The following is a 26,106-nucleotide window of genomic DNA, read 5'->3' as shown; positions in this document are numbered from 1 at the left end:
TATGCAGAAGTCTAGAAGCCATTTTTTATTATTTTAGACATATCCTGTATGATAAGGTATTATCCAGGTAGAGTCCTTCTCCATGTGGGATGACGATGTGTATAACTAATATTTTCCTTTGAGACTAGTTTGCATGCAGTTGGTGGTATTGCACTGTTCATCGGGCTCCTGAAGATAAGAATGAGTGATGATGCCCTATATTTTAATGGAAATTTGAGAGTACGTGAGGCAGTAGGGCACAGTCTTCAGCAAAGAAAAACGAGCTGACTTGGAGGTAAGAGAGGTCATCAAGAAAGATAAAGAAATAGGACATCTTCTCCAGGCTAGGCAAGGATATTACGGTAATGAGCAAGAACCAATTTAATTTTTATATTGCCACTCCATTTAACTTTAAAATACAAGGTTAAGATATTGTATTTTTAATAATGATTAAAGATTTGAAATATTCCTTTTCTTTGAAACCTCTTACATTTATGTTGTGAAGACTGGATGTGTCAAGGAATTGGGTCAGAACCAGAAACACACCCTAAAAACACATTAAAGTCACCATTCACATATTTATCTTGACATGAGGATTAAAGAAGCCACCCGTTTATAGTTAGTTTGATCCTGGAACGGTAATATGTCTTGTTTTTACATAAAATCTATAAAAGCTACATCTATCATATATATAGCTTCTGAAAACAGTTCCCTCTACAATAAAATTTGAGAGCTGCCTTCTTGCTGAAACCTGATTTGCACATTAGATGTAAGACTTATATCACCCACCAGGTTCCTGAACTGTCAGGGTTATAGAAAGTAAGATAGATAGTGCCTTAACAACAAATTTTTTAAAAGAAGCTTTTATATTTAATGAGAGGAACTGAATGGAATAGTCTATTTTTAAAGGGGTGAAAAGTAGACTATCTGGTGTTCTATCTGAAATCTTCTCTGTACAGAGAAGATTTTGAATTAATATATAGGTTGAGTGTCCTTTATCTGGAATTCCAAAATATACCAAAATCGTACACATGGTTGGTTGAGATAGTGACATCTTTGCTTCCTCGTAGTTCAGTGTTACACAAACTTGGTCCCATACAAAAAATATTTTTAAAATATTGTGTATAAAATTACCTTCAGGTTATGTTCATAAGCTGTATATGAAATATAAATGAATTTCATTTTTAGACTTGGGTCCCATCTTCAAGATTATCTCATTATATATACAGTCAGCCCTCCAGATCTGCATCTCTGACTTCTGTGGATTTGAGGATTCACAGATTTGATTAGTATGTTCTCACTAGGAATCTGTAGTTCTCCAGCGTAATTCTATGGGCAATGTCCTTCAGAAGTCATGTTGGCAGACCTAGAAATTTCTAAAGAGACCACTTCTCTATGCATTTGTAGGTCCTGCAGCACAGTTCTGTGGTCAGCTTCTGGCAAATGTTGACCATGGAATTACACTAGAGGACCTAGACATTCCTAGACATATTGGCCTGTTACAGACAGCCAAAATAAAGCTGCTTCGAGTCACAGTGGAGGTATGGTGTTTCAATGATCCATGCATCCTAAGAGTCCACAAGTCGCACCAAGCCACGCTCCAGCCCTAAGGAGTGGAGCGTGGCTTTGGTGTGACTTGTGGACTCTTAGGATGCATGCATCATTGAAACACCATACCTCCACTGTGACTCGAAGCAGCTTTATTTTGGCTGTCTGTAACAGGCCATTCTCTCTTTATTTGCAGTTTTTCCACTCTCACAGGGTCTTGTACCCCTAACCCCAGTGAATGTGGAGGGCCCACTTTATATACAAATATTCCAAAAGTGTCTGGTCTCAAGCATTTTGGATAAAGGAAACTCAACCTGTGTTTATCCAATAAAGTGTTAGAATCTTCTGCTCTATGCCTCTTTTGAAACAGTAGTCCATCTTTGAATTGGTACCAATGGCGCGTTACAGACCACCTGTTTGGGGCGGCCTGTATCTGACCCTTTCCCTGCTGGATCAGGGCCTCAGCTGTGTCATGGCCAGCCAAAAGCAGCTCTTGGAGGAGGAGGATGAGCCTCCTCCAGAGCAAGAGCTAAGTGAGGCTACACCGGGTGGTAATCCTGCTCTGCCAGGTTCCAGCTGTGCTCTCCCAGCCCCAGAGGAGGAGGCCCAACCAGGTCCTAGTGCTAGTGAGAGGCCTCTTGTGGTGCAACAGCCTAGTGGTGACTCTGGGGAGGAAGCTTGCCTGGATGTGCCTACTTACAAACAGAGAAGGGCTGAGAGTGGTTGCAGGCGCAGATCCAAGAGGATTGCAGAGAGGCAATTAGCCAACCAGCCTCAGGTGGCACGGGGGAGAGCTTTCCTTACTTAAGCTGTAGAGAGGCCTCCACTCAGTGCCAGAGTTTATTGCATGATCCCTTGGTGTGATTGCTGCTGGCACTGGCTCCTTGTATCTTAACTCCTTGTTGCTTCGACCTCGGACTGGACCCTTGTTATCTTCTGGCTGCTTTGATCTTGGACTGTTTTGACTACTCTGACTCCCAGTATCCTGACTTCGGCTTGGCTTTCGGACTGCTCTCACGCTTACTCCTTGCAAGGTCTGTGTCCTGCTTTCACTTGCTGGGCTAAGCCATTCTTATTGGCATGTGTCTGTGTGTGCTGGCCACAGTCCAGGACAAGCTGCCACAGTGGCAGCCTATGAGGCCCCGATCCACCGCTTTCCAGGCCGCGGGGAAGTGGCAAAAGGCCGCTTCCCCACAGCCTGGAAAAGGTGTCCTTGGGTCTTCATGACCCAAGGACACCCGACGGCGGTGGGGAGGAGGAGAAAGGGGCCACTTGGCCCCTTTCTGCCTTGCGTCACTGGCACAGCCGTCTAAAAGCTGCGCCAGCAACGCAAATCCTAGAAGGAGCTCCGTTTCAGAGCTCCTTGCTGCACCGCGAAAAGGGCACCCCAGGCGCCCTTGCACAGTGCGAGGATGTCACTTCCGCGCCACCCCATTTGGAGGTGGCGCGTTCGTGACATCCTAATGGTGGCACCCAACTAGAATGGGCGCCGCCATTTTGTACATACCGTGTATGTACTAGGGTTGGGGGTGTCTGGAAGAGACACCCTCAGGCAACCCTAGTACGTACACAGTACGTACTTTAGGCACGTCTGTAACGCGCCAGTGCACACCTGATTTCTGATTATGAATATTGGCTAGAATCTTTATCTAAGGTATGCAAACAGCTTCCAAAGCAAACAGAAATAAAACATACACAATATTTCTATAATAATATAGAAGGAGTGGGGATTTTCTGATGTTATAAGAATACCATGCCGCCATCTTTGAAAATTGGCCATGAGATCAGAAAACTCATGTTGACTTTTTGTGATTCTGGCATTCCCTTCTAAATGTTCACAGACTCTGTGTTTAATAATAACGATAATAATAAAATTTATTTCTATACCGCTTTTCCACAGTGATCAAAGCGGTGTACATAGTAAAATTATTAAAACAACATAAAATTAAAACCACATTACATTAATTACAATATACAATTAAAATCCAATTCATAGGTGTATGTAAGGGAGAATGAGCTGCTCTAGAATCTTTTCTGGTATTGATGTCAGACTAACTGGATGATAATTGTCGAGATCCCCCCCCCCTTTTTTTTTTTAACATCTAGCATTTCAGGCTCCATATATGGTAAAAGTTTTTGCTGTAGAATTTTGGCCATCATTTTAGTTGAATGCGAGATTAATGTGATTACTTCAATCCCTGACCTCCCCTTTCCTGAGAATTGGAATATACGTTAAACAATTCCAATCTGTGGGTCATTCTTTTAATTTTCATATGTGTTGTCAGATCTTAGTTAGAACTAGAATCGATTATGTCTCTGTAGCTTGAAACAGATCTATTGGTATCCCATGTGTTACTGGTGATTTCTTTTAGTGCTCTGGGTGCAGCTTCCACCTCGCTTTCTAAAATATCTTTGAAAGGTACCTCCCTTCAATCTAGATTTTTTTTCCCAACCCACATTTTAGCTGCTGCATTCCATGTTGCAGGAGTTGCAACATGTCCATTTACTGGCCATTGAAGAGCAGAAAGCATGAAAGAGAAGCATCCATCTGTGTTTCTTTATCCTATGTCTTCCTACTGCAGGTTAAGTATTAAAGATATTACACTTAATATTAAAGTATTAAACCGCCCTGAAAAGGCAGAGCCCTCCCTCCACGGCCAACTGTCATCATTCAGCCCGGGGGGGGGGGGAGTGAGGGGGCGGGTCCAACACCATCGGAACTGCCCTGAAGTGACAGAGCCCTCCCTCCACAGCCAACTGTCATCATTCAGCCTGGAGGGAGTGAGGGGGTGGGTAGGGGCTAATATTGTATTGCAATTTTTACTGTACACCACTATGATCATTGCAGAATAGCGGTCTATAAATAAAACTTATTATTATTATTATTATTATTAAGATACAGGAGCTTTGTACCATATTTAAACTTGCAACCTTATATCTGTAATAGATGGGATGATTGTGATGGGTTTGAGTCTCCTTGACAAGCTCTGAATTTTGGTTCATCTGTGAGACAACCAGAAGGCCATATGCAAGCCATTCAGTCTCATCTTCCTCCATTTTCTATGACATTAATAAAACAGGCCAAGCTTATAGCTTACTGAAATAAAGTAGGTGAAACACTTGGAACATTTAAGTGTTGTCTTATGTAGACTGAGGATGTTCAATAGAAAAGTTGCCTTTTTATCAGTTTAAAGACCAATAAGCTATTATTTCCTCTCTTAGTTTTAGTTTTCCCACATTATTGGTTTATTTGAGGCATGTATATATTTGTTTGTTGAAAGATTCTCCATGGTGCTTTCCCCACTAGGTTTTACTGACCCTCCACATATGGCTGTGAATCCCCACCCCCACCCCCGATACTTCCTTTTTGTCTTCTGGCTTTGTTAGGTTTGTAATAATAGCCAAGAATCATAAATCATTTTGTACCAGAAATTAACTTAAAAATAGGCTTTTAACATATCATGTAAGTGTTATGTTGGGATCCTGCATTACTGTATTTATGTAGTGCTTGGACATTTAAACCTTGTTGTGGAAAAAGAGAAAATTATGGAAACATGTTACATGTGCAAAGTGATATCGTATCAGGCCCTCCAGGTTTTCAGAAACTCTGCCTGATGCATTTATGTTGCTTTATGATATCTATCCATAATATAAATTTAAGCAAAGGCAATGTATATTTATTTATTTTTTAAAAGAATGGTCTGTCAGCAGGTACATCTGATATACATTAAATGCTTGTTTTCATTATTTCATCATGTTGTTACAAGGATTTAAAAACAAATTACCTCTGAACATGCTTGGCTGATACCATAAAAAGATAAAAGATCAGTTAGATTGCCAGTAGAAATGCTTCTCATTATGCTTAACAGTAAAATATTGTATCATTCAGTGACAACAGGAAATGAGATTCATGAAACTATTCAGAAATATATGCACGGGTTAACTATGTGATAAGAGGGAACTCATGAGAGAGGCTATATTATTTCAACAGCCATCATGAATTTTGCTGACATCTACTCAGACAAAAGATTATGTTTCTACATTAATATTTTATATCTGATTGTGAAATATCTTGTTTTGGACACTGTGCCAAGAAATATATGAGGACTTTAGACATGGAAATACACATTTACTCATAAAAAGTAATATCATTTTCAAATAGTAAATAGAAAGCCGTGTACCAAAACAGTAGTAGTTAAAAATGTAAATATTAATTTTACAGTGGTTTTAATGAACTAATCTGTTAATCCCAGAGAGAAATTAAATTAATCCCTCTGAACCAAGACTAATTGGGACAGCCATCTCTGTGGATGTCCCTAGATTTTGCCATGGATTTTAAGGTTTAAGGTTTTGCTGGTTTGTTTTTACCCTTCTCGGGAGTACTGTTGGTTCTGCATCATGATACCATTGCATTTATTGTAATTGTTCAGTTGGTCACCATACTTGCTAAATTAGATTAAGTGCAACTGAACTTTCCTTTTAGCTTGTTGATAAATATTTCTATTTCACACACACAAAGACATGCCTTTCCTGCGTTTTTTAATAAAAGTGACTGTTACAGAATGGTAGCTTGCTTTCACTGGATTTGTTTATATATGAACTGTGGGCTTAGATGCAACTCCATGTACCTGAGTGTACAGAGCAACCCCTAGTCCATGTTGGAGAAATATTTTTTGTCCTTAACGAGGAACTTTCTACTAGACAGACCAAACATTACCCAACTTACAGAGGCGTATGGGGGTGTTGCTATAGACTTGGAAACACCACCAGTCTTCTGACTTGAAAGCACTGTAACAACCATAGAGTTCAATCCATAGAAAATATAAGAGGTTTTAAGAACACAAACAACACAAGGTCAAAATTGGTGTTTGGTCTTACAGTGGAAGTATGGCTGAGCAGAGCTCAGGATGCTTTGGCTGATGAAAATATCTCCCAACCTTTTCTGGAGAGCCCTGAAGTTCTTTAGAGAATGCTGGGGGAGAAAGTATAGTGGGCAACAAAGGTCTACTGAACCATATGCAGTATTAAACAAATCCAAATGTGCATTTAAGAAAAAAAAACCTGTCTGGTGACCTTATTTATATCAACTGGAGTCCTCTGTACCAATGAAAAAGAGATGTTTAGGACTGTCCTATAGATCTGCTTTGGTCCACTGGCAAATTATATATTTGTATGAATCAGAATGCCATCTGCAGTTACAGTACATTAGTTAAAATAAAATTACAAGGACTATCAATCCTGTTTCCAGTAGAAAGTGATCACCATCTGTGATCAGGAAGAATTTCCCCCCTCCTCCTCCATCTATGCAGTGGTACATAATTAATTGCATTATGGAAGATTTATATCCCTATAAATCAAGCAGGAATGTTTGCTCGCAGTAACTGTTAACATTGCTAAACCAATTTTTGTTTGTTTTTTGCAGCGTGGCAAATTGTTCCTGTTAAAAGTTATGGTTTTGAACACTTAGAGCTATTATAAATGGCTGTAAAACAAAAATGTGTGACTAATAGTCTGATTCTATGAGCTGCTATGCTGAGGAGGTTTACGGTTGTAACTTGTTCCTCTTGAGCTGCTCCACACCCATGCTGTTTAAGAAGGGCCCATGATGCTCTAATTTCACATGTTATCATTTCTCCCTACCTCACTGGTGCTGATGCATTCTTGAACTGTTTTACCCTGGCTATATGAAATAATAAAGGAAGATTTACATTATTAGTGGTAGTTTGCACCACTACCCTGTCCGCTCAACTCATTTGTACTTTATTGTCAGGATCTGAATATCTCTGAGTTTCTGCCATGCTTGCTTGTCATTTATGCTTTATGTGCTTTGCTTTATATTACTGGAATGATGACTTATGTCATAGTTTTGGTATTTGGGAAATGACATAAAAAGAGCCAATGTGACATAATGGTTTGATTGTTGGGCTATGACTCTGGAGACCAGTGTCTGGTTCCCTGTTCAGCTATGAAACACACTGCATGATCTTGGGCAAGTCACATGTTCTCAGCTTCAGAGGAAGGCAATGGCAAACCTCCTCTGAATAAATCTTGCCTAGAAAACTCTATTGCCTTAAGCTGGAATGACTTGAAGGCGCATAACACACACAGAGTGATGTAAAAGGAAGGTAACAGGCATTGGGAGCTGACAAGGTCAGTTCTGTGGGAATGTCTGTTATGATGTGAAGACACAGGGCTGTCCAGGGTAGAGAAATGTTTTGGTTCAGGGATGAATGGGGTTTGATGGCACAAAAAGGGTTGAATTGCTTTGTGCTTTTACTGTGTAAATTTAAATTGCTTTAGTCCTAACAACATTGCCATAATAATGTTGAACTACTTTAGTTTCTAAATAAACCTTATTGTTTTCGCACTGAACTTTAGATTTCTGAACTAAACTTGGCCAGTACATGACACTTGTATAATCTTGAATGGTAATTGCCAAGTTTCTGATATACATGGCATTATCCTGTTCTCTTCACAGTAAACCAGGGATGGGAAAATTGGAAATATCTGAATCCTTTACTCTTCCTGTTTTCCACCTAATAAGGAAAATTTGCAGATGGCAATATTCTTTTTTTTTTTTTTTTACTGGTCTTTATTAAATTTCCAATAAAACAATACATACAAAAAAAATATATTTGACTTGTGTTATACAATAAAGTAGAATGCCTTTTCTTCCTTTCCCGATTCTTCTTCCACGGAGGTCTTCCGGTGGCCATTTGTCAACCAGGTTTAGCTAACTTGAAACCCTATATACCGATTACGCTGTCCAAGATCCGTTAGTAAACTTAAAAAAAAAAACACAACTAATTTGTTTTCCTATCTTGGTAAATTTACATCACAATCAGCCTGTAAAGCTACTAGAACCTTTAACTATGTCGGTTTAATAAATTTGTTAAGGCTAATTAATCTGAACACAACGCTGCTATCTTGTCCTAAGACCTCAAAAAGATGATAGTGAAAACAGATTTAACATCCATAATCCAGTAGCACAGTGATCTAAAAGGGAAAAGTAAAAGAGACGAATAAATTGTAAAATTTGAACAATAGTCCCTATCCCCATCGGATGAAAGCCTGTTTCTCTCTTAGCGATGCCAAAAATAGGTATCTTAAAACTCAATCAGGGAACTATTTATCTTCCATTCCTTTTCCCATTGTATCAGTACTCTCTTCCAGTCCTCCTTTCTCTTATTATTGCTCCGATTTTGGACATTACAGGAAATCGCATCAATTTCTCTGTATTCGTTAACTCTCATCATCCAGCTATCCCATGAGGGAATACCAATGGATTTCCATAATCTCGCTATTTCAATTCTCGCGGCAGTGACTAAATATAGAATTAGTCTCCAATTATGGGGTTCGTCTTTAGGGTCCAGAACAGAGGTAATATTTAAGAGAAACAACTTTGGGTTCAAAGGGATTTGAATACCTAGTATCTGCTGTGAGGATTTATGTACCAGAGACCAGAATTTCTGGATCTCCGCACAATCCCACCACATATGGTATAAAGTACCCTTCTCAGCGTGATATCTCCAACATTTCCCATCGGAAGTATTTGACATTTTCTTTAATTTCCACGGGGTAATATACCACCTATTCATTATCTTCAAATGATTTTCTTTTAAATTTTGCCCCACAGTAAACTTTTCTGTCCTTTTCCATGCTACCTCCCATTCCTCTAATTGTATACTACTGTTCATGTCCTTTGCCCATTTCACCATATAATCTTTGACAGCTAATTTTTCCAAAGATCGATCCAGTAATAACTTGTACAATTTAGCTATTTTTTTCTTTTCTGTATACCAGAGTATCTCATCCAATTCATTGAAAGAATTCTCAATCCCTATTGTCCTGTCATCCTCTTTATGTTTTTGAGTAATCTGTAAAAAATTAAACCAAGATAGATGGCAATATTCTTAACTAGCAGAACTGTGCCATATTTGTTCATGCTCAAATATGGGCTTATTTTTTTAAAAAAACAAACAAAAAACATTCTCTCTGTACAGAAAATCCCATTTTTTTCTGCCCCAAATATCTGTTTTCATGCCAAAAAATGATTTCATTAAGTGCCTCTGTGTGTCTATATATTTGCATGCAGAGGTAGTTCTAACTTGCTAATAGTGCCCAAAAATGGTTCAGTTTGGAAGGAGCATCTTACCACAGGGAAAAGTTATTTGGATTTTGAACTTTGTTCTCCACAGCCAACACATCTAATTCTACTAAGTCAAAACTACATGCTTTCATAATCAGGGAGTGCACTGGATCAATAACAAATGAAAACAGAAATCTTAATTGTGATCCTTAGATTGTATAGATGAAATTTCCCTCAGTTACTGAAACTGGTGTGGACATAATGGTACAGTTTAGCTTTTCCAAGAAATGAATGGTTTTCAGCTATGATATAATATGGTGCCCAGCCACTTGCAAGAAGAGAACAGTCTCCTTCTCCATGACAATTGCACCATCATGTTAATATATGCCTTGTGTCTTCATTTGATATTGATGCTTTCTGACAATTTTTGATACTCTAAAGTATCATCTACCCTATTTTTGCCACTTTACTAATCATAGTTTTGAACCCAACAGGTAAATCATATCCATCAAAATATCTTCCCTGTTTTCTAGTCACATTTTGCTTTATGTATTCATTCTATATTAACTGTTAAACATCCATATCCATACATAATATTTGTGCAACAGAATTAAGGTTTTCAAAATAGTTCTTTGTGTGACGGGTGTTTAACAATTGCACAAGTAGGTATTAACTTATTCGTTACATTTCTTTCTTGCTTTTCCTCCAAGAAGGTCATGCCTCCCCACCTCATTTTAGCCTGTAAAGTAAATTTGATTGAGAGTTGATCACTGCTCCATGGTAATGGCTGGACTTAGGTCTCTTCACTCCTAGCTGAGAACTAACCAGTGCAATTCTCTATATTGCTGCATATCTGTACTATACAGCAGGGATAGGCAACTGTGTCAAATCAGGGAGCTGGGAACCATTTGTGGCCTCAGTAGGTTGTCCAGAATGCAAAAGAACAAAACAAAGCCGCACAAACAATAGCAAAAGTAGCTGTGTATCCACTTCTTATTTTGATGATAAAAGCCATTTGTTATGTTAAACAGTGCAGATAGCAAAATATTTATAAAATATTACTGCTCCTGGAAAACAGAGGAATCCTTTTAGGCCAGAATAGCGTAGTCCAGGGGTATCAAGGGCTGCAAAAACAGCATATGGCTCCAAGATGACATTTTGTCCACCCCTGATTTTTCATCTGTGTATATGTGTCTGTGATGCTATACAGATTCACATGCTTGATCACAATATCACTAAGCTTGATGTGGTAGCTAATGGGGTCAAAATAAAGATTACAGTAAGGTTTTGAACCCAATCTGTCAACTACTTCAGTTGCCTCTAGAACAAACACTTTGGCTATCTCCCAAACAAGTGTCTCAAATGTATTTGTTGTTTGCTCTAAAATGTACATTTATGAATGATTTTTGACCAAATTTGACACTTGGACCCCAGCTGGCATCCCAATCAGTTTCATGAATGTTTGGACTGATTGGCAAACAGAGGTATTTGGAGGTTTTGTTCTTTTTATAGAAAAATGCAGGCTTTAGAACATTTTGCATGAAAAAGGTACTACCAGTCAAACTTTGGATTCATTACAATAATAAAATAGTGGACATCAACATGGGCCCTGCTGGGTAAATGTCCTAATGTTGATGTAAGTCTAATATAAGATAACTTAGGTGCTGCATATCAGATTGATTTATTTGTTCCAGACAAAACTCTCTGAGCTAGAAAATATTTAATTTTCTTTTATTTTTATTATTAATTTGGAATCATTAACTATCATTAACAGTACTGATACTATGATAATGCCATTAGCAGAGATGTTTTATTCTAACTGAGCATTACAATCAACCCTTAACAAATAATTTACTCCCACATTCTGAATTGCCTGTGCAGTTGAAAGGAGAAATATAAATATGTTTTTTTTTTTTAAAGAATTTTAAAACACACTTTAAGTGAGAAAATAGTGACAAAATTTCTGCTTGTGAAGGTTAAATTTTCATTATAGATGTTTTTGAAAATATATTCTTTGGAACATCAAATCATATTGTGATAAATATGGTCTACAAGCTTGCAGTACATCTTTTCTTAAACAATAGAGAGGAAAGTAGTGACAAAGAAATTGCCTCAGCAGTCATCCAATTTCATTTTGCCTTTCTTAAAGTACATTTCCATTCTTCAACTGCAAGAAAAAACCTTCCCTTGACCCCCTCCATATGAAGAACTACAGGCCTGTATCCCATCTTTCATTTTTGAGCAAGGTGATCAAGAGGGCTGTCGCCTTGCAACTCCAAGTCATCTTGAATGAAACGGATTGTCTAGACCCATTTCAAACCGGTTTCAGGACAGGATATGTGGTGGAGACTACCATGGTTGCCCTAGCTGACGATCTTCGTCTAGGCATTGACAGAGGAAGCGTGACCCTGTTGGTGCTTCTAGACCTCTCAGTGGCCTTCGATACAATAGATCATGACATCCTCTTGGAACGCCTGGGAGAGTTAGGAATCGGTAGCACTGCACTCCAGTGGTTCCGGTCCTTCCTCTCAGGTAGATTCCAGAGGGTGATGTCGGGGACAGTCGCTCCTCGAAAACAGAGCTTAAATGTGTGGTCCCTCAAGGCGCCATACTGTCTCCGATGCTATTCAACATTTATATGAAGCTGCTGGGGGAAATCATTCACAGACATGGGGCAGGGTGTTATCAGTACGCTGATGACACCCAAATATATTTCTCCATGTCCCGATCAGCAGCTATGACAACAGATGGCATTTCTCCCCTCTATCAGTGTCTTGAAGTGGTAATGGGCTGGATGAGGAGAAACAAACTCAGGCTGAATCCAGACAAAACAGAAGTACTTACAGTAAGAGGCCCCAAACTAGATATAGGGTTGCAACCTCCAGTCCTAGATGGGGTCATGCTCTCCACAAAGGACTGTGTTCACAGTCTGGGTGTGCTCCTAGATTCATCGCTTCACATGAGAAATCAGGTGAATGCGACAATCAGGAGCACCTATTATCAGTTCTGGCTGATACGTCAGCTGTGACCTTTCCTGGAAGTAAAGGACCTAGAAACTGTTGTACATTCACTGGTAACTTCACGACCTGATTTCTGTAATGCGCTCTACATGAGGCTATTACTATTATTATTAACCTTTATTTATAAAGCGCTGTAAATTTACACAGCGCTGCACATACAATCTTTTTAATTGGACAGTTCCCTGCCCTCAGGCTTACAATCTAAAAAGACACGACACAGAAGGAGAAGGGAGTGGTGGTGGGGAAGGGGCCTGTCTATTAAGATAATACATATAAAATACATAGCAATACAGGAAATGATTCAATAAAACAGACAACAAAAGAACATCAAATAGCAAGTGACAATTATGCAATGCCTGGGAATGCTTCTCTGAACAGGATGGTCTTCAGCTCCATTTTGAAGCTGGTTAAGGAAGTGATGGCTCTTGCTCGTGGGGGAGGAAGGTTCCAGGAGTGAGGGGCAGCAAGTGAAAAGGGGCGAATCCAAGATGGGGCAGAGGCTACCCTTGTGCCTAGTCCGGAAACTTCAACTAGTGCAAAATATGGCAGCCAGGCTGGTTGATGGAAAAACTAGGAGTGACCGAATAACACCCATCCTAAAATCTCTTCGCTGGCTGCCTATTAGTTTCCAGGCACAGTACAAGGTGTTGGTTATAACCTTTAAAGCCCTACATGGCTTGGGCCCAACCTATTTGAGGGATCGCCTGCTCCCATATAATCCGCCCTGCACCCTCAGGTCCTCTGGGAGGAATCTGTTGCAGCCTTTAAAAACCAGACTAACTGCTACCTCCGAGAGGGCCTTCTCTGCAATTGCTCCCAGACTATGGAACAGCCTGCCAGACAAGATCCATCAAATTGCCAGCTTAGACAGCTTTAAAAAAGCTGTCAAGACAGATCTCTTCCAGTAGGTCTTTCCTGAATAAAAGTGCCCGGCCACAGAATGACTGCCCCTCACATCATGTATTAGCCCACAACTTTGTCCTCGTTTTATATATATATATATATGTGTGTGTGTGTGTGTGTGTGTGTGTGTGTGTGTTTCTGTTTTAATAGATATTTTAATTGTAACATGTTTAATCCTGTTTTAAGGGGGGAATTTGGGACACAATGTTGTTAATGTGGATTTTAATGTGTTGTGAGCCGCTTTGATTGTCTTGTCACAGAAAAGCAGGATACAAATAAGTTTTATTTTTATTTTTTATTATCTAATTTACCCTTTGTTGCTCTCTGTTAATTCCTCAGAGCAGTGCTTGTACCAAAATTGTTAAAACATAATATAAAGGTGACTGCTACTCTGTCCCATAATTTTTGGCTTATGGGCTGCCATAAGGTTCTGTTCTTTTTTAAAAAACAAACAAACATCATGCCACCAAGAGAAATTGTGGGTTGGATGTCTTAAAATATGTAGATGACACTCAGCTATATATCTTTTCAGAAATTCTGAATCAGAATCTAATAGCAGTTTTAGACTGGCTAAAAAAATGGTGAACAAGCTAACCGTAAATCCGATAAGATGCACTTGATGTTGTTTGACATCTTGAAATGGGTTATTTGATTAGTTTCTAGGTTGGGTTTCAATCCTCCTAAAACCAGTTTTGGTGAGTACAGCTGAATCCAATTTGAATGTCCCTTCATTTGAATGCCTAGTAACAGCAGACATTGAGTATATTCAATTAAAAACATAAAAATGAACTATACATCTTATTAAAACACAAAATGGATACAGAAAAATAATGAAAACATTTAAAAATTGTACCATAATCATCTGTGTACAGAACAATATTAATCAGGTGTGGCCTGTGACACCTGTCATCGTTTGATGAATTTTAAGTGCTGCTGCACAGAATCTAGCAATAAAGGATTAATATTTGAAAGCAACAGGAAATTATAAAATCGTCTTGTGTATTCTTGGCATTTATGCAACAAGGGTGAAATGAGGCTAGTGTGGCTATGTCTCTAGTACAGACATTGAGTTACACATGTTCTGTTGTTTCTATATGACGAGACTCACAGGGACATTGTCTCTCGAACAATGCTCTTTAAGGACAGCTGAGGGGAGAGCATGATCATATATATTAGGAGATAATATTCCTACTTATAGGTGTACCACCACTATTATCTCCATTCTAAAAAACAGTCGTGCCTAAGAATCATTAATTTAAGCATTCATTATTTGCCATCATCACAGACCTTTTTCTATACTAGAGACACCTGCTTTTGAAAAGCTTGCTTTCTAACATAGTTGTCACTTACTGACCCTGCCATCCCTTATGCTTTACTGAACTACCACTTCAGAGGCAGCATTTTTTGACAGGAAACACTACTTTCTGAAGTGTCAATTCAGCAAGGCAAAGGACTAATGAACTAGAATCAGCAAAGAGGAAACTGCAGTGAAGATGTTTTAAAACTGCAAACTCTTTTGATGATTTGAAGTAACAAAGACAATGAGGCAATTAAAGGATGCTTACTTTTGTTCCTTGCAGAAGAGATCTATTGGTAAATGTTCTCCATAGCCCTTGAAGAGTTGAGCAGATTATAATAAATCTGGCTGACCTTAAAGGCTGTTACAAAGATTCCAGTTAAATAATGTATATTAAATGCTTTGAACATTTGAAAGTGCTGTAGAAATGGGAAGAAATATCACTAGTGGCTGGTGCACATCAAGACAACACCTGACACACCATAATAAGTCTTACAGTCACCATAACTCAGAAACAACTTGAATATATATCACAACAAGTGAAGTTGGGCTTGTCCATGCCATCATATTTTCAGTTTCTGTGTATGGTTGTGAAATCTGGTCAGTGAAGAAAGGATGAGAATCAGCTTATTTGAAACATGATGTTGGGTGAGAGTTCTATGGCTACCCTGAAATGCCAAACAAATAAATAAATGGGTTATAGAGCATATCAAGCATGAAGTCTCTCATGATGACTAAACTGAGACTATTGCACTTTAGACATATCATTAGAAGATATGACTCACTAGAAAAGGCAATGTTTGGTAAGGTAGAAAGCAGTGTGGAAAAAAGACCACATTCCAGATGGATACCAAATATCAAGATAGACTCAATCAAGGAAGCCAAAGCCTTCAGTCTGCAAGACCTGAGCAAGGCTGATGATGATAAAGTGAGTTAGAGGCCTCTCATTCATAAGGTATCCATAAGTTGAAGTTGACTTGATGGCAGTTAACAAGAAAAAAAAATGGAAAGGAGAGGTTTTCAGTTAACCCAGTCACCTAATAATTAGTACAAAAATGTGAAAGACTACATTTTAAATTGTTGAATTCTGGAATAACCGAAGGCTAACACTGGGATGTGATGGGTTAGCAGTTAAGACACTGACTCTGAAGATCTCAAGGTCGGCAGTTCAAGGTCCGGGTGTCGCATGACAGAGTGAGCTCCCATCACTAGTCTCTGCTTCTGCCAATGTAGCAGTTTGAAAGCATGTAAAAGTGCCAGTAGATAAATATGTACCACTTTGATGGGCAGGTCATGCTGGCCACATAAGCACAGAATCACCTCTGACAATGCTGGCTCCCTCAGCTTAATAACGGAGGTGAGCAACGCTCCCTACAGTCGGACACAACTAGAAAATCATGTCAAAGGGGAAACCTTTACCTTTTTAACACTGGTACATATTTCAGAAACAAAAACTATTATCCCTAACTTGTCAGACAGACAATATCAATTGTGTGTTGTTGTTGACACTGCTTTGTGAATGTTTATAGTATTATTTTCCATTTAAAAGCTTACTTATATACTGTAATTATTGAGTCTATATATTTGTGTTTTACTTTTATTTTGCTCTGACCTATCTGTTTATATTTTTATTCTCTAAAATAACTTGTGACCAGAAAACAGAAACATGGTAAACATGGTGAGCCAAACTTTGCCTGATTTGGATTATAAAAGTGTTTGCTTGATTTAGAGCACCACTGATAAAAACTGAGTTTCTTGATAAGGTCTGATTCAGTAGTTTCATGCTAAGTCTTTCTTTGCTATTCTTTTATTCAAAAGACATTTTAATATCAGCAACTGGGAGTCAGAAATGTTCTCCGACTGGTTCCTGAATACTGTCCTTTCTGGTGTCAAATTTGTGTTCAATTATTCTGTTGTATAGAGACTGCTTATTTGTCCTATGTATAATGCAGACGGACATTGCTGACAAGATACATTAATTAGTGCCAAAAAACCTCTTCGTAGTTTTAGCAGCAACAAACGAATAGGGACACCCCTCTGGAAATAAGTAAGGACAACATACTGTCACCATTAATCCATTCTTTCCCCCCCATTTGTTTCATGTGTTTCCACCCACTAGCAAGACAGGAAACAGTCCCTTGGAGGAGATGCTGGCCTTTATGAGTAGGACAAAGATAAATAATCTTTCAGCATCTACTTCAATTGCCTTCAAAACTTATAATACTTTCTAGGTTGTTTACCATGCTGATTTTCTGTGGGGAAAACAGACTGAATTTACTTCGGAAACTGAAAGTGGAGTTGCATCACCCCTCTGTTCATATCACTGGCAACCTTGCTACAGTCTATGAGGCATGTGGTTTTTCAAAGTTTTTGAGATTTCGTTATACATTACCATAAGAAAGTTCTGTGGTAGTTGGAAATCCAACATGCATTTACCCCAGTGACTAGATTAAATTCCACACTTTGACAAAACTGAATAATCACTGTATAGTCAGAAGTAGAAATGGAAAGAACATTTGAATTAAAACAAAAGGCTGGAAAGCATTTCTCAGGTGTCAGGAAATCCTGACTGGAAGAATCTAGGACTGGAAAGAATCATTGCATTTTAAGACTTATTCTACACAAAATTCATATGTACTTATTTTGCACACACAAAAACTGCATTTTCTGTGTCTGTGCAGGGAACATCCTGTTCTGCACAGCAAATAATATTATGAAAAATATTTTTGCATTGAGTGACTCCTGAATTTGCAAATAGTCTTCAAAAACTGCAGTTTATTTATGGGATTTCTATCCCACCTTTCATCCAAACTGGAATTCAAGGCATAGTGGGAAGAAAATAGCTAAAATCAGTTTCTCTCAATAATAATGAAGAACTGCATTATTTGTTCAAAAACAATGTTTATACAGAAACATCAATGTTACAAAGCACTTACCTATGCAGGATCTACATGCATACAATGTCATATTTAAAAATATTTATGGTATACTGAACAACATGTGTTAATATGAAAAGGTAAGGAATAAAAATGTTGGTTTAATATGAGCCAGTGCATGGCATCAGGTACTTTTAAATAGAAAACTGGCTATGGAGAGCAACTGCATGCGTAACTGCTTTGTCCTTGGCCATGTCACATTGAAATCAGGTCTAACAGATATGATTAATACACTGACATTTCCTAGCTTAAAATTAGACTAATTTTTAAAACCGGCAAAGAAGTGAAAAGGATTCTTGCTTTGAAAATATAAAAGTTGTAATATGTAGACACATTAAGATTTAATGGGGAAACATATCCATTACATTTTTTCTCCACAATGTTTTCATCAGCCACAATGTATTTGATCTGTGCCCAAGTAAGAAGTACATTTCTTCCCATTTTTATCAGCTTATCTCTTATTTTGTAGGACCTCCAGGATGGAATTGGTGGACAGCAAGCTGTTGTCAGAATTTTGAACTTAACCGGAGAAGAGGTTATTGAGCAGTCATCAACAGCAGATGCTAGCGTGTTGAAGGAAAAATTGGGCAGCCTGAACTTTCGGTGGAAGGAAGTCTGCAGACAGTTGGCTGAGAAAAAAAAGAGGTAAGCTAGCATAGCAATTACATTTTGAGAAGCCAAGCTAAATCTTAATAAGACCAAAAATATATTTTATTAGAGTTTTAGTATTGCTATTATATATGGATTTACAGGTTGTGAGATTCATTTCTGTGAACTGATGAGCAAACAAAATATCCATAGTATCATGATAACTGTGTTTATTCATAAATTTGATGAAGAAATGCAAATACAATTAATGCCAAGAGAGTCGCCAATAAATATACCTGATTCTTTTATATATTTAAAATACATCTCTTCCCAGTCCTTGAACTTGCATTGAGGAGCAGCATTTTCGAGCTGTTGGGGTTCTACTAAAGGAGCCAGGAATCTGCAGGCTAAATGGAGGAGGGATTTTACCACCAGGAGAACATTTTGACAAAATGATTGACTGTGCCAATTTCAAGTTTATTTTTAGTACTTTCTATTTATGTATTTTGTATTTTGGCAAAAGTGGTAAATAAAGCAAGTATAACACTCATATTAATTCATACCTTTAAAGACAAATCAGCTGCTCTTGAGGTTTTTTCAGTGGGGAAAAGGATATTTTGTACAATTCCCTGAGCTGAATCCAGACTATGCTGATTGAATTTGATTCCACTGAAATCAGTAATAATGATTAAATTGGCCAACTGAGATTAATGTAACTTCTAACGAGCTAAATTAGACTGAATATAACACTATTTAGATTATCCCTGTCTGCATGTGAGTATACATGCAGTCATGTATACTGGGAGTAAGTAACGTTCTCTGAAATTGGTGGGACTTACTACAATGCACATGTTAGTGAAACACCTTCATAAACAAAGCTTTCAGTTTTGTTTAGAGAATGTTTATTTGGAAATGTGTCCATCAAACTCAAGTGGGGCTGGCTTAATCAGAAGAAGACTGGGCTGCAAATCATGTATCCTTATCTGTATAGTTTTAGCTGTACCTTTGACTGATTATTAAAATCAGGTTGATTTAAATTTTGTCACTGACTACTATCTGGTCTTGTCACTAGTTTTCAGAATGCTTCAAATTAAAATATTTCTCCCAGTCACTTTGCCCTTTTCTAGCTTCAAAGCAAATAAACCATAAGTGTATCTGGTCTGAATTAACATAGTAAAAACAAAAAGCAACACAACGAAAACATGTCAATAGAAGCAAAGTACTGAACCTAAATTTATGTGAGACTGGTGACTGACAGTATAAGAGGCACTCCTGGAAATCTCTGCAGTCATCTTTTCAAGAAATTACTATGATTTTAAGAGGGGTTTTTCTGTTGGTTGCTTTAAAGATTGAAACACAATCTCTGTGGCTTTAAAAAAACACTTGGTAAAAAAGCACTTGTGAGAAAAAATAGAGTTGTGTTTCCCATTTTCTTTGCAAGGCCTTCACTTATCTCACTCCACCCCTTTATGCTATGAGTGTGTTGTGGAGGCTCATAGTAATTTTGCATGCTTCCTTTGCTGTTAACACTGATGATCCTTAGGGGCTGTGCACACCAGTCATAAAGGCTGGCCTGGGGCTGGAGTCGGGGCATGGCATCCATGTAACACATGCCCCAACTCCACCACGTGCCACTCCACATGGTGCAGTGCCAAAGTAGCGCCTTAAAGCTGCAGCTATAGCACACTTTCCAGGGCGCAAAAAGGAGCTGCTTTTTGCTGTTCCTTTTTGCACCCTGGAAAGGCCAGATTGGGGCCATGGCGTGCAGTTGCCACAGCCCCAATCTGGCACAGCTGGAGGTGGTCTGCACAGCCTCTTATTTTCATTGAGAAGAAGCTTGAAATTATAGTTATTTTGTGCAAAAGGAAGGGCAACGTGAAAGAGTGTTGTTGAATTAACCTTTTTTTTTTTCATTTGGAATGAGCGAAACACCGATCATGCCAAAAGTAAACAGCATCAAGAGGAAGTGACAAGTACAGTGCTAAATCTGGTGCATACAGATTTATTTCTGGGGCATCCTCAAATAATTGATGCTAACATTTCATATTTTGTAATTATTGGGAGACTATTATCTTTATTTATCACACAAAACTATTATTTGCTCACCAACTCATTAAATAATGAGACCAGACACAGAGAACTGGGTTATAAAATGGGCAACTTTATTAAAATTCAACCTATTTAACTTTATTTCTTGAGAACTGCAAGCCCAGGGGGGAGAACCTTGTGCAGGAACAGCTGGCGGATGGTCTGCTCCAAGACCAGTTCCCCAGCTTCCTAAAAGGGCGAAAACACCTGAGCCCCAAGGGCAATCCATAATTTGGGTTGCCCCTGGCCGGCCCTCATCCGGAAGGCCAACCCAAGACTTCCCCACTTAACTCTCAAGACTTAAGTGAGGGTTTGAATCTCAAGCCAGCCCCAAGGCAAGTCTCTTTCCCTTCGTGTTTAGTCTCAAGACATAAACCTCCGTTCCAGAGACCCACCTTCATCCTTTAGGAGGGTGCCGAGGTGCTCACCGAACCGACTATCTCCCCCCGCCTATGCCTGAGGCCTATTTATGGCCACACTCTAAGCCAATCGTCCAATTCCTCATCCAGCAGTGTAGGATAGGCAAAAAACCCTTGGGAAAACACGGGCAGAAATTCCTACCCAGCTCTGAAGCAACCAGAATGAATCTTACACTGTCGTCGAGGCGGGAGGATGGGCCAGCTCTTTCAAACTGACAGGGAGGCCAAGGGCAGGAGAGCCTTAAATAGGCTTAGCCCCTCCCTGTCTAGCGGACACACAAAGCGCCGTTTTTATTTAAATCTTCTGGTCTCTCCAATGAGAGGCCAGCAAAACCTTCTCGCTGGGCCAATGGACCCCGAGAACCATTTATGCAACTTTAACCAGCTTCATAAAGATGCTTCCTTTCCAGTAAGTACAATCATTTTGGCCCCTTTCAGATAAGGGATGTGTGTGTGTGTGTGTGTGTGTGTGTGTGTGTGTGAGAGAGAGAGCGCACAAGTGAGTGCAAGAACAAAACCTTGTGGAATTTCAAAAATAAATACCTTTTTTATGTGCTAAACCTTTTGAGTCTACAGAACACTTTCTCATATACAGTAGACTCCAATCAATATGAACTGATGTCATAATAAATTTGTTGCTCTTCCAGATACCACAAGAGTTGGAAAGTTTGTTTTATTTTTATATCTGTTGCAAAACTATTTATCATGGTTTTCCCACTCAGTATTAAAAAAGTTTGATTTGAACTTTACTCAATTCAACACTAGAAGTTCATTTACTGTCCCCATCCCCCCATCCCCCGAATAGAAGGATGATTAAATGGGTTGTGGAATGTAACATTTGTACAAAGGAAATAGGTGAACTGAGGCTAGATTTTCCAGGTTGATGTGGTTTTGTTTCTGTGAACGACACAGACTCCAAGCTTGGACAGGCTATTTTTAAAAGACGGGAAGGAGAAAAGGAATCATGAAATGGCAGAACTGCTGTGTGACAGGATGTTGCTCACAGTTGGTTTGAGTACTCACTTATAGTGATGTTCGGGGGGAAATTTTCAGCCTCTGATGAAAATGAAATCTGTTTTTCATATACTGATGAATATATAGGTCACAAGTAACAGCTGAGACTATGACAGTTGTGTAATACAATCCACATAACACTCCAGATGACCAGCATAGGCTGCATCTACACTGAAGAAATAATCCAGGTTGACACCACTTTACCTGTCATGGTCCAGTGCTATGGAATTCTGGAATTTGTAGTTGTGGCATCAGAACTCTCTGTCAAAGAAGGCTAAATATCTCTCAAACTACAAATCCCAGAATTCTATAGCACTGAGCCATGACAGTTAAAGTGATGTCAAATTGGATTATTTTTGCAGTGCAAATGCAGCCTTACAGATAAATACTTTTTACTAGTGTTGAAATATTATAGGGCCATCATTATACATTTATGAAGTACAAAAGGGGTATAAAATTAGCTTCCATGCATCCTAAATTTCAACACAAGCGAGGCAACAACAGAAGGGTGAACCAGACCTCCCACAGAAGGGAGTTCCACAGTGTGGGAGCAGCCATGAAGAAGGCTGTCTCCTGAGTCCTCACCAAATGTGCCTTTGAAGGTGGTGGGACTAAGAGAAAGCCCTCCTTTGCAGACCTTAAAACCTGAGTTGGCTTATATAAGGAGATACAGGGCCAATACAGACCAGCATTTTATGCCGGCCTGAGTCCAAACTAGGGTTGAAATAGGGCTGAGCACGCACACACTCAAAGCCCTTCTGTCGGTGCCCGGATACCATCTTGGCTCATTACATTAGACCAAATGGGATGTAACCAATTCATGTGTCTCCATAGCCAGATATCAAGGAACTGCTGCAGCTGGTGCACTAGTGCAAAACCACTTCTAGCCACAGCTGAAACCTGGGCATCCAGGCTCAAATCTGAGTCTTGAAGTACACACAGACTGTGAACCTGAGATTTCAGTGGGAATGTAACCCCATCCAGCATTGGCTAAATCCTTATTTTTTGATTTGCCTTCTGACTGACCAGAAGCACCTCTCTCATATCTGAATTAGGTTTTAGTTTGTCCACCCTAATTTACTCCTTTACAGACTGCAGACACTGATTTAGTACAGAAACAGCTTCCTCAGAATTGGATGAAAAGGAGAGCTAGAGTTGTGTGACATCAGCGTACTGATGATACTGAAACCCCAAACTCCAGATGAGTTTTCAAATCCATAAGGAGTTATGTCTGCAATTCTAAATTCACTTAGGATGAAGTAAATCTGCTAATTATAGCAGGGCTTGTTTCTGAAGAAACATGTACACAATCTGCAACAAGGAAATATAGGTTTATTTTTCTTTTTGCTTTAGTATTTGAAAAAATGTTTTGGAAACTTAAACAGAAAAGGTATTTCTAAAGGCTTTCCTAATTTGGAGAGCCACCAGAGTTTAGTCATTACAGTGTTGGATTAGGGCTCTGGAAGACCAGGGTTCAAATGCCCACTCAGTCACTCAAAGCCACTGGATGATCTTGAGCAAGTGACATTCTCTCAGTCTCAGAGGAAGCCAAAGGCAACCCATGGTAAATAGTCTGTGATAAATTTGCCTTCTTGTTGTTGTGCATCTTCAAATCGTTTCCAACTTATGGTGGCCTTAAGGTGACTCTATCACAGGGTTTTCTTGCAAGATTTATTTAGAGAGGGCTTGGCATTTTCCCAAGGTCACTGCCTTTGTTGTTTGTTAAGTGCCCTTGAGTCCACCTTGACACATGGCAACATTCTGGATGAGATATCTCCAAGACACCTCATCCTCCCCTGCTTTGTTCAGGTCCTATAAATTCAGGTCCGTAACCATCCTGATTGAGTCTACCCATCTGGTGTGCAGTTTGCCTTTCTTTCTACTATCTTGGCCTCAGAGGGAGCGATCAGGCAGACCCAGCAACATCGGGGACTGCCTGAAGGAAGAGGCTCCTCCCTCTTGTAACTGTTATCTTGGCCTCAGAGGGAGCGATCAGGCAGACCCAGCAACATCAGGGACTGCCTGAAGGAAGAGGCTCATCCCTCTTGTAACTGTCATCTTGGCCTCAGAGGGAGTGATCAGGCAGACCCAGCAACATCGGGGACTGCCTGAAGGAAGAGGCTCCTCCCTCTTGTAACTGTCATCTTGGCCTCAGAGGGAGCGATCAGGCAGACCCAGCAACATCAGGGACTGCCTGAGGGATGAGACTTCTCCCTCCTTTAACTGTCACCTTATATTTGTATTGTATTCCATTTTTACTGTACACCGCTATGATCATTGCGGAATAGCAGTCTATAAATAAAACGTATTATTATTATTATTATTATTATTATTATTATTATTATTATTATATTATTATTATTATTATTATTATTATTATTACCCTCTTCCTTTCCTAGCATTATTGCCTTTTCTAAATGAGTCATGCCTTCTCGTAATATGCCCAAAGTACGATAGCCTCAATTTGATTCTCTTGACTTCCAGGGAGTTTTCAAGCTTAATCTGTTCAAGCACCATTTGTGTGTCTTTTTGGTTATCCTCTGCACTCTTCTCCAGCACCACATCTTAAATGAATTGATTTTCTTCTTAACCACTTTCCTCACTGGCCAGCTTTCACATTCAAATATTGTGATGGGAATATAATGGCTTGGACGATTCTAATTTTAGTGCTCAGTTGTATATTTTTATACTAAAGGATCTTGTCTAGTTATTCCATAGCTGCCCTTCCGATTCCTAGTTTTCTTCTGATTTCTTGACTGCAGTCTCCATTCTGATCAATGTTTCATCCAGGGTAGAGAAAATCTTTAACTATTTCAGTTTCCTCATTGTCCAGGTTGAATTTATGTTGATTGCCAATGGTCATTATTTTTGTTTTCTTTATCTTCAGCAATAAGCCTGCCTTGGCACTTTCTTCTTTGCCTTAGGGTCACCATAAGTCAGAAATGACTTGAAGGCACACAGCAGTTCTTAATTGGGGCACCTCAAAAAGGTGTTAAACTGTTTTTTATAAATATTGGTTACTATTGTTTCGCTAGCTAAGGCGGGTTACAGACTGCTGAAAAGCGGCGGCCTGCACCCGCCCCTTTCCCCGCTGGATCGGGGCCTCAGTGGTCAGAGCGGCAGCCGCTGAGGCCCCGATCTGCCACTTTCCAGGCTGCTGGGAAGCGGCAAAAGGCCCCTTCCCCGCAGCCTGGAAAGGGGTGTCCTTGGGGCTTCAAGCCCCAAGGACACCCCGCGGCGGCGGGGAGGAGGAGAAAGGGGCCACTTGGCCCCTTTCTCCTCTGCGTCACTGGGTGCAGCCGTCTGAGCTCCTTTTGCGGCCGGGGAAGGGGCGCACTATTCGCCCTGGCGTGGCGTGATGACATCATGTCTGTGCCACCCCATATAGAGGCGGCGCAGTCATGACGTCGTAATGGCGGTGGCCATGTGGAATGGCCGCTGCCATTTTGTGCGCGCTCCGCGCGTGCTAGGATTGGAGGCGTCCAGAAAGGGCGCCCCTTTCTAACCCTATCATGCATGGAGTGTGCACTTTAAGGCCCGTCTGTAATGGGCCCATGTTTGCTATTTGTGTAATTATTTTAAATGATTTCGTTGTTCATTTAAAAAAAAAAAATGATGTTTGCTGCCTTGAGTGCTATTATAATATTAAACTAGAAAGTGAGAGCTTAAGGAGGAAAGACCAAGGAAGACAATGTATTCTATGAGTACAGTGTCCTTTCTCCACTTCTGCCCCCTCCTCACTTTGTCCAACACACTACTATATCTCTATATCTCTATATCGTAAATCTGCTACATCTGACAAATTTTCATGACCTCCCCTTTCCCCCTCCCTCAGGACAAAGTATGTCACCTTTGTGAGATAACCTGGCTGAAAATCTGAAGGCATTAATTCATTTAAAACTGTTGGTATTTGATTACTGTACTTGCCAAGTAATTACTCTTCCTAATAAATTTTAGAACTAAAAAGACAAGGTTAAAAGTTACAGCCACACACCAATGACCACTAAAATTCTCATTTGAAAATAGCTATTGATGTTGTTATAAATATTGATGAGCTACATAGATTTCTTAACAGGTGTAAGAACTTCAGTAAGAGGGTTTGCTTTGGTTTTGTAAAAACAAGAAGCACTTTAAAATCTGTTCTAAAACCCATTCTTTATTTGATTTACATCTACGTGTTTGAATACATACATCTAGGAAGGATTCTCTACCGGAGAACATTATA

The 26,106-nt window shown here is 39.4% G+C and overlaps 1 protein-coding gene across 9 annotated transcripts in view; it reads left to right on the top strand.

Moving 5' to 3' along the window:
* The window catches only part of LOC149319486 (dystrophin-like), a 1,434,671-nt gene that overhangs the window by 947,462 nt on the left and 461,103 nt on the right, over positions 1 to 26,106 (top strand). For all 9 annotated transcript variants that reach the window (XM_089511816.1, XM_089511819.1, XM_089511811.1 and 6 more), the window contains one exon: positions 18,242 to 18,417. In XM_089511816.1, coding sequence (XP_089367942.1) covers positions 18,242 to 18,417 — 176 coding nt within the window. The remainder of the gene's footprint in view (positions 1 to 18,241; positions 18,418 to 26,106) is intronic.

Source organism: Sceloporus occidentalis, unplaced genomic scaffold (genome assembly GCF_023333645.1).
Source record: "Sceloporus occidentalis isolate IW3139 unplaced genomic scaffold, rSceOcc1.0.p SCAF_2, whole genome shotgun sequence".
NCBI classification, from domain to species: Eukaryota; Metazoa; Chordata; class Lepidosauria; order Squamata; family Phrynosomatidae; genus Sceloporus; species Sceloporus occidentalis.
This window is presented reverse-complemented; position numbering and strand designations above follow the sequence as displayed.